Source organism: Apostichopus japonicus, chromosome 20, assembly GCF_037975245.1.
Source record: "Apostichopus japonicus isolate 1M-3 chromosome 20, ASM3797524v1, whole genome shotgun sequence".
Lineage (NCBI taxonomy): Eukaryota > Metazoa > Echinodermata > Holothuroidea > Aspidochirotida > Stichopodidae > Apostichopus > Apostichopus japonicus.
In genome coordinates this window covers 10,456,239-10,466,184 of record NC_092580.1, presented here as the reverse complement: position 1 = coordinate 10,466,184, position 9,946 = coordinate 10,456,239, and the positions used below count along the sequence as shown (strand labels likewise).

The following is a 9,946-nucleotide window of genomic DNA, read 5'->3' as shown; positions in this document are numbered from 1 at the left end:
AAGTAAAAACAAATCACAATCATTGATCGATATTTAAAGGCCTATTTCGATCGCCAAGATCATTTACTTTCGTTTAAATTATTTCATTCTTTGTTCTTCAGCCGAATGCATGCATGTGTTAGATCACATATTCCATCTTCACACCGAACATGGCTTACATTTAAGGATAGCATGTTCAGGCGCGTAGCCAAGGGGGGGGGGGCGAAGGGGGCAGCCGCCCCCCCCCCCTTGAGCATATTTTTAATTTTTTTTTAATGTTTTTATGATATCGCTAGTATTTTCAAAAGAGGAAATGCTTAGATGCAACTTACAAGGCCTGGGAAGTGCCATTTCCAGCGATCTGGGACGCATTTTCAGCCAAAATTTTCTGAATCTACAGTTTCGCCCCTCCCTTGGCAAATTTCTGGCTACGCGCCTGAGCATGTTACAAAAAAGTAATTCAAGTTGCCGTAGGATGATAATCATTGTTCAAATATAAAATGAATTTATCATTTAAATGTTGTAGATGATACAGAAAACTAACGAAATTCTCCTTAAGACAGCGAAGCTTAAAATGAAATACAATACAAATACATAAAAATTAGCCTACGTTGCTCCTTGAGCGCCTATTTTCTGGGTGTATACGTGCGCATTGTAAATCTTTGTTATAATTATTATTATATATGATTGGGAATTTATATAGATATGAACTCTCACGTAACAAGCATCTGGCAATAGATTTAAAAGGACACCCCTCCCTAACCTCCCCCTCCCCCCATTTATTGTACTGGCGAGGCTACAATGTGATAACTCTCAAAACTCAAAACTCTTTAATACACGTATATATATTCGAATTAATACGCGTATATATTCGTAATAGAATGAGGATATGTTATGCGGTGTTTGTCCCATATGGTTTGCCTTGCCATATACGCAGGCCAACAGTCCAGCCTCCAACACAGCTTAATATGCATGGTTGGCTAACTTCGAGGAATGACCAGACAAGTAATATCCATATTCATGAGGTATGCCACGCGACAGACGGCACACTTGGCGCCAAATTTAATAGATATCATGACGTTCAAGCGAGGTAGGAGTGCCTTCTGTGGACTACCTGCGGCGGCTTTGCAGTGAAGGTGAGTAAAATATTCCAACTTTTAATTTCTGAATTAAATAACTTTTCCCTAGTTTTGGGTAAGGAATACAAAGCATGAGAGATTAATAAATGTGTGTTAATAATGTGCCTAACTTTAACTATACAACCATTATAATAGCAGTGGCGTAGGAAGGTACTTTTGAGTGGGGGGGGGGCTGAAGACTGATGGCCGGCCTGCGGGAGGGGTCTAAGGGGGTGTCCCCCTCCCCCTTTGGAATTTTTTTGCATTTCCAGGTAGCCTCAGATGCAATTTGGTGCAATATAGCACACTTCAACACCCACTTTGTAAACTTAATTTTGTATTTTCACCAGGCCTTAGATGCAATTTGGTGCTCCAAATGAGATTTTTTTTCTCATTTGGAAATGAAAAAGGGGTTTTCTGACTTGCGAAGCGGGGGGGCCGAATGATACTTCCGCCCCTCCACATTTTTCACTGGGGGGCTGGCGCCCCCCAGCCCCCGGTTCCTACGCCCTTGGCAGCCCGTATCCCCCTCCCCACCTTCATTGTGAAACCCTGGTAGCACTGCATTCGGTGTTTTCACACACTCGATCCTGATCACCTTAAACGAGAATAGAAATTCAGCTCCAAATTAATCGTCATGATTAATTTAGTGTTTATAATTTGGCTTTTGAATTGCATTGTATGGAAGAGGTACATATATTTCGACTTTATATGTGTGTAAGTGTGTGTGCGTGTATGTATGATGTATATTAGACCCTCCTGCAAGCAGGAACTCGCGAAGAAGCCTCATTGGCTTATCAAAGCCGCAAGCTGACCGAAGTCAGTCTCTTACATTCAGTGGCGTAGGAAGGAACTTTTGAGTGGGAGGCTGAAGACTGGCGGCCGGCCTGGGGGAGGGGTCTAAGGGGAGGGGGTGTCCCCCTCCCCTTTGGATTTTTTTTGCATTTCCAGGTGGCCTCAGATGCAATTTGGTGCAATATAGCACACTTCAGCACCCACTCCATTTTGTAAATAATTTTGCATATTTACCTGGCTTTAGATGCAATTTGGTGCTCCAAATGAGATTTTGTTCTCATTTGGAAATGAAAAAGGGGTTTTCTGACTTGCGAAGCGGGGGGGGGGCGGAATGATACTTCCGCCCCACCATATTTTCACTGGTGGGGGGGGGTGGCGCCCCCAGCCCCCCGGTTCCTACGCCCTTGCTTACATTCATGTTTAACGTGATTATGAATTGTTAATTGTCAACAACTCTTTAACTGGACGACATACATTAATCTGAGAGTGACTCAAACCGAGGACCTTATGATTGAAAGGCACCGGCGTTAACCACTGAGCTAACACTCCATTTGAAACCGTCCTGTTTGTCAACAACATAACGGATGCTTTCGCCGTTATCAGGACTACTGATAGCCTATTAAAAGGTTAGTAAGACTGTACGGTTCTGAATACGATTTGCAAAAGACTAAAAAAGGGTAATAAATTGTCGTAAAAGTAGTAAAGTTTAAAGTGTTAAAGTGTTATAACACGTGGGCCTAAATCTTAATAAAGCCTCAAGTAGAATAACAGTTGGACTTAAGTGTAATAAAAGTCCTCAGCTGTGCTCAAATTTGGAAATCATATTCTTAATAAAAGCAATTAACAAAGGCATGATGAAGATGTATGATGACGTCATCTTTGACGTTATCTTGCGATTTCATTTTTTTTTTAAATCACACATATGTATCTAGTGTGACCTTGTTGTCCTTACGTTAGTGTTCAAGTAACGATGAAGTTACTGCACCTAGATGTAAATAGCTTTGTTAAATCTCTATTTCAGTTTAACAGGACTACACATAATGTATGTGCACAAATCATTATATTCCAGGCTCTATAAATATTTCATTTAAGCAGATTGGTTACGTGACAAATCCACACCACCTTCTACTTCAACAATAATGTCAAAAATAACTACGACCCATGAGTTTGATATACAAAGAAGACTATTATACATACATCAACAATATTAACATGTGACTGTTCTGGACTAAACGTTTAGCCCATTGTGAAAGATAAAATGGTTCATCGAATTTTGTTGCAGATTTTATGATAAATAATACAACACTGCAATAACAGTCTCTTCATCATCTCTTTCCATCACCTCATTCTTACTTCATCAGTTATGTTTTCCAAAGATTGTTTAACTTTTTGGGACCGGAAATTTGAAATATTGCGTCTTCAGCGCGATACAAATTTCGTTACTCACTAGTTGAAAGATCTCCATGGTTAACATAAGCACGCTAGCCGTCAATGTGTTATAGCCATATGCTTCAGACATTTCTTACACACAAAATGATGAAGCCATATGCACGCGCGCGCACATTTGGACAGCGTGATTTCACTTAAAGATGAAGCCACTCTATGTACGTTTGCGCGCATTCGGTCGTCGCATTCTGCGTCCTTCTTTCTTGCGTTTCTTTTTGTTTAATCAGCTACCGTACAAGTCCTTCGTGGATTCCGCATGCGCGCGCATTGCGTCGTAATGAAAATCGCGTTGCGTCGTAAAAAAACTTTGGTGTTTATGACGCCACAAAAGTTATACCTAGACAAGAATTATCAACGTAGCAACAATGTTGATATATATGGTTCAGTTCAACTTGCTTCTGCATCACGAACACACCGTACTTGCTTAAAGCGAATAGTACAGCGATTATTTTACCAGTTTCTGGAACTCTTTACAACTCCACTTCCGGTAAGTCTATAATTATTTGCCTTTGTGTTGAATGGTTTTACTACATGGAGATAAAACCTAATATTTGTAATATCAGAAAAAAATCTACGAATCTGTTATCTACGTGGATGATTCTGATGACTTAGTAGCTTAGGCTAGCCGTGCCCCCCGCCCTTCCCGAAATGGCGTTCCAACGACATCGACAAACATTTCATGGGGGAGAGGGCGGCAAGCCATTACGTAAATTTTCAATTTGACGATATTTACAGTCCAAATATGAGGGGAACTCCCTAGCGGCTAACATTGAAAGCGTGCTGAGGCATGGTGTTTGATTAAGATTGTTCACTTTGCATAACCTAATATTAGTAGTCTATAAATTAAGAGGGGACTATTATTTATAAGTCTATTGTACCCGTAAGTTGAAACCTGAGTCCCGGTGAAGTCATTCTCTATATCTTATTCAACCATCCCCTATAGCTAGTTACAACAAATATTAATATCCATGTAAATAGAGACAAACGCAAACCCGTGAGCTGAATAGAAGATTGACACTTATATAGGGAAATATTTAAGCATCCTAGATGCTTTTGTATGGTACCGTAGTTATGTATAGCTGTATGAGTTACAGTTGAATGTGAATGAAAGGAAAGGAAAGATAGAGCAAGCGCTTCAAATCAAAAGATGAACACTGCCCTCATTTGTATATATACAGTCCATTCCCCTTACATTAGAATTGTGACCATGTGATCGTGATGGTATTATGTCTATCTTTGTGAATGATTTTAACATTATAATTTGTAGCCGAAACTTCCATTACATATTTAAGTTTATAATGAAAGCATTATTCTTTCTGGAATCTCTTACAGTCGGTTACCACAATGCCATTCGGAAGTCCTTTCAGACGAACACCTGTCCCGTCCCGACCACGTCTAGAGAGGTAAGAATTTAACTTATATAATGTTGTTATTCTTCAAGAATGTTATGAAAGGGACTGGTGGAGGGAGAGAAGGTTGGGAAGGGTGGAAATACCTATTCGTTTTGTCATAATTTTCGCAAAGGTATAGTGGCTGGTTGCTTGAAATCGTTCACTTTCTTTAACTTTCGAACTGCCCTACCTTCCCTCATATGAGACAAAACATAGTCCATTATCACGTGACAATATCAGATGAATCAATTCACAACCATTCATTATGATCAATATGTTTAACTTTATGTTAAGTTGTCAAGTTGTTAAGTATATCTGCCGAAATTTAAACCGAAGGAAATCTGATCAAATGGACAAAATTTCAAATCAAAATACTTACAACCGACTATAATTTGAATAGGCACTACAAGTCCAACATTTTAGTAGGTGAATCGACAAATAAGGTAGAAGGTGAAATATACTTATACTTTATACTTTATTCAAGAATATATATATATTATATTAAAGTCTCAGTACATTTCATACTCTAAATAGTGTCACTTACATTCCATTGTAGTATGATATATCGACATATTATTACAATGATTTAACTATTAATTTTTCAATGTATTTTCTTTGTTCCGTTCAGACGTTCGGTTTGGAAGAAGGTATTTTGTACCTTGCCTTGTTGTGGCCGCACATACGCTGATGACGATGGTCTAGCCGGAGAATATATTCCTGCTCATATCCATCCTATTCCTCGTCGTCTTCCAAACTATGGCCCGATACAAGAAGACAGTCACGTGACTGTATCAAGCGAGATGAAAAAACCTGCCTCGCGAGTTTTAAGCTTTCCTGGAGAAGATGAAGGCACCCGTGCCGTGCCTTCCACTAAGTCTTCATCACTGATTGATACTATCTTCTCAGGAGAGCCATCGTCCCTAATTACTACCAGCACAAGGGATGAATCTAAACGGCACCAATCCCAAAACACCCCCCGGGATAAACACCATCGCAATCCCTCTGATCACCATGAGATATTGCCAGCAGTCAACAACTTTGAAGAGGCCATAAAAGCTCAAAGCCAACATATCCGTGAGTTGTCGATTGACCGCCATGTCGAATGCGGTATCCGATCATCCTCTTCGTTCATCAAAGCAGGATATTTCTTTTTCGGTTGTCAAGGAGATGTAGCCACAACAAATGTAAAAGCCACCTCCTTTAAAGAGACTGCCATTCAGTCCTCGTCGACATACCATCATCGCCCAGTGAGTGACGTCAGTAATGACCGTCGTTTTGTTAAATCATTCCAACAACAGGATTTGATAACGACATCAATATCACTCCCTCTTTCACGTCTGGCACTTGACACTCGGGTCTCGTCGGCAAACAAACATCGCCAAGTGAGTGACATCACCAACATACCCCATGTTGGTGACTCCTTTCAACATCAGGTCATGTTATCTGCACTGAGATCATCTACGCCCTCACGTCAATTATCAGGTGACATACCTACCCTTCGCCTTTGCTGTGGAGTAAGCTTCCGTTCGTCAACTTCTATCGGTAATAGCAGAAGAAGCCATAACAACATGGGACATTTCATTAATTTCAGAGATGTTCGAGTGGTCCAATCTTTAGTGACACCAATGGTTATTATGAATGGTCATGGACGTGCCCTATCCACACCAGCTCAAATACATGTTGGACTAAGTTGTCAGATACTGAGATCTTCCATCAATCGGTTTACTCAACCGAGATGCCAATCAGAACCGGCAGCGATCTGCTTTGCGAGATTTTCCATCACATTCGGGCGAAACTGCGTATCCCTCATCGTCTCTGGTATGATTAAGCCCGAGACCAATGGAATATGTTATTCAGCGCCACACAAGCTGGTACACTATCGCCCTCTTGATACCACAGCCAACTCTGCGAAGGAGGTTTCCGCCCTCGGGGAAGCAGCAGGGCCGTCGCCCCTTATGTTGTCTGTAGCCAACGCCATCAAATTCGGGACTTATAACACCGTGACCTTTACCACACCTAATATCAAGTCTGTCAAGAATGGTGCCTCATCATGTATCATTGATCACGTGATCCCGCTAATGTGTACACCTGTACAAATGAGTGTAAAACATCAACTATTTGGTACTCGCCAAACCGCCCAATGCTCATCATCAAATAGCATTTTCGGTCAGCTCTCAATTTCACATCCATTGTCCAAAGTGGTTAAGTCGCCAGAGCATCATGACATCCTCATGCAATCTATATCTGCCAACCGTCGGGTGTACGACCATTTTCCTGATAATGGATGCAAAATGCCAGCACACTGGATCTTAAATAACCCCATTCCAGTCGACCACACCATATCATCGCAAAATGCAACACCGCAACATAGCATTGCTATTAATAAGATTTGCAGTCCTAAATACACATTGCAACCTTTTAAACCAACCAACCCAACAGTTGAACCTATCGGCAAGAAAATAGCCGTGAAAACACCGGGTATCGTTGGAAACACTGATACACAAAATATACTATTTCATGCACCGCCTGTCATGCAGGCTTGGAATCTTGCAACAGATTGGATGGGATCTAACCATTTTCATCAAGGTACATCAAATGTTGCGATGGTTGGTCAGCCACTAGGACAAAATGTCAACTCGCCCTTGATACCTACTGCAGTAGGAGTGAATCCTATCGGTGGTTTTAGGTACAAGACACCTAAATTGACTTCACCAGCTTGGGGAAAGCTCGGAGGATCACCGACTACTCCACTACAAAACAACGCACCGAATCTGTCCATCTCATCAAAGGCGTTAAAGAATGTACCTCAATATCCTTGGAAGAATCCGTTCTTGCAGAACGTTCAAACAGCAACTACCGCCAAGAAGTCCCCTCCTCGTCATGCGCAGAACATAAACATCCAGCAACAACCGCTATATGTGAGTACCGCAAGGGACTTCACATAGATACTGAATGATTTAATCACAATCATTATGTAAATATATGTAAATGAGAACGCGTCATGATATGTATCTATTTATGTCATATGCATTATCGTATCAATTTGGTAACAATATATGCATTCTATAACATTACTACATGAGAAATTTAATCCGATAGAATAACTAAAATAATAGAACTGAGTAACCAAGATATAACGTTACAGCTCAGCAGTGTATTATCGCACGTCATAAACGTATTTTTCTCTCCTCCGTTTCTTTCAGAATCCATTTCAGAATTATACTGCTAGACTGTGGAATACTCAGCAACTTGCTGTGCACAGGTAGGAATCTATATGATACTTTCTTGTTAACACAATAAAATAAATATATTAATAATGCTAAATAAAAAAAATGATTTAAAACAGGAGATTCAAAGTAACAAAAAGGAGAACCACTGTAATAAACAGTTTAATATATCTATAGTGATAGATTCATGAACTACTAAAAGTCATGCCACTACGACAGTCTGTTATTTCGTGTATAGTTCGTGTATAACTGTAATTGATGAAATTTAACGTACACACTTCAACTTGTTTTAGCTCATCAGGGCCCAGTGTCATGTTCACAATGAAATGACGATTGTGATCGGAATACTTTATTAGTTGCTATGGTTACTGGTGAATTGACCTGTATCACCATGGTAACAACATGAGATATACGGTACCGATCATACTTTTTTTCAATTTTACACAGCCCACTTCCTAAGCATTTAAAGGCCTCTGACTACAATCTCCCTTCGTCTTGTGACGTCATCGCAAAGAGTGACTTAGAAGATATTTGTAACTCGATGCAGATGCCGACGATTCTAGGAAGTGGAAGCTTTGGTGAAGTCAGGTTGATGAGGCAGCTATCTTCAAGACGCGTGTGTGCGGTCAAAGTTCATCACAAGAACCGAGATGAAAAGAGTATCATCAAGGTATACGTCAATGTGTTTATATTAATATCATAGGAATGAAACAAAATATAGTCTTGTAAATTACTTTATATATTACGAATTTTGATGGAATTTGAGATTAAAACGGATATGCCACCTTTTTATATTAAAAGATATTTACATAATAATTACTATGATATTTATTCTTTTTTCTCTCCTTCAATTTCAAATATGAACAACCTGTCAAGTCCACAACTTCCTTAATAACTCGCCATCGTTGTTAAGACCCGACTGTGGATTATTTCATACTTCATACTATCAATATTTATCGTTGATTTCATTTGGCAGGATTTGCAGAAAGAAACCTCAATGCTGACATCTCTGAGCCATCTAGACTGCATTCCTAAACTTTTCGGTATTTCACGAATTGGCAGTAATACCGATGTACCTGTCCTCGTTCAAGAGTTCGTCGGTGATCCGGTCACCTTTAAATCTACCACGGTAGCTGACGTCATCGATGCCAAGGGCCTGAATGGGCCGAGCTCCTTCAGTGTAGCCATTCAAGTTTGTCGCGCCATTAAGGAGATTCATTTCTCAGGAATGATTCACTGTGATTTGAAAACTGATAACATCATGTTCCTGAGAGGTCCATCGGGGGAAGATGGAGACGTCAAGATCAAAATTATTGACTTTGGGAAAGCAGTGAGCAGGACGGGGAAAGCAAAATACGAACACTTCCCAAGAAACGAACATGCTAATATCCGTAAGCAATGCTCCCACATTGCCCCAGAGGTTGTATTTGGAACCAGGCCATACAGTCTGTATACAGACGTATACGCTTTGGGACTAGTGCTAGCAAACGTGGACACATCTCCTGGAAGATTTCTCAGGAAACTTGGATTCAAATGTTTAGCTGAAGACTGGAACCAAAGACCAAATGTCCATGAATTGATAAGAGAGATTGATTCTTATATTAAAGACAGACAGGCCAGCTACGCTAGATGGAGGAGTGCAGGGTAGAGGAGAATGAACATTTATTATATTTATTTATTAATATTTAGGTATTTAAAAACATTTTCAGCGCCCGGTGCGTCATAAAGTTTCATGTAAATCTCTTTATCATGTATATAGTAATAAAAAATTTCAATAAAATAAAATAGGGAAACCTATAATTGAGAAAGATTTCTTCCTCTATTAATAGAAATATCGCTAACTAAAAATATTGCAATAATCCTTTAAAAAAAAACAAAAAATAATTTTCCAGAAGCAACACTCGATTACACTGAGAAAAGTTATAAACGTAAACAAAAATAGACAAAAATATATGTTTTAGACTGGATTTTATTGATTTTTCCAAGCATT

The 9,946-nt window shown here is 39.7% G+C and overlaps 1 protein-coding gene across 1 annotated transcript; it reads left to right on the top strand.

The window, feature by feature from the left end:
- Positions 1 to 3,711: 3,711 nt before the first annotated feature.
- On the top strand, positions 3,712 to 9,734 carry LOC139961938 (uncharacterized). Its single transcript, XM_071961638.1, has 6 exons — positions 3,712 to 3,825; positions 4,671 to 4,741; positions 5,358 to 7,647; positions 7,933 to 7,991; positions 8,404 to 8,626; positions 8,933 to 9,734. The coding sequence occupies exons 2-6, from the start codon at positions 4,683 to 4,685 to the stop codon at positions 9,602 to 9,604; spliced, it is 3,303 nt and encodes a 1,100-aa protein (XP_071817739.1). The 5' UTR covers positions 3,712 to 3,825; positions 4,671 to 4,682; the 3' UTR covers positions 9,605 to 9,734.
- Positions 9,735 to 9,946: the final 212 nt, after the last annotated feature.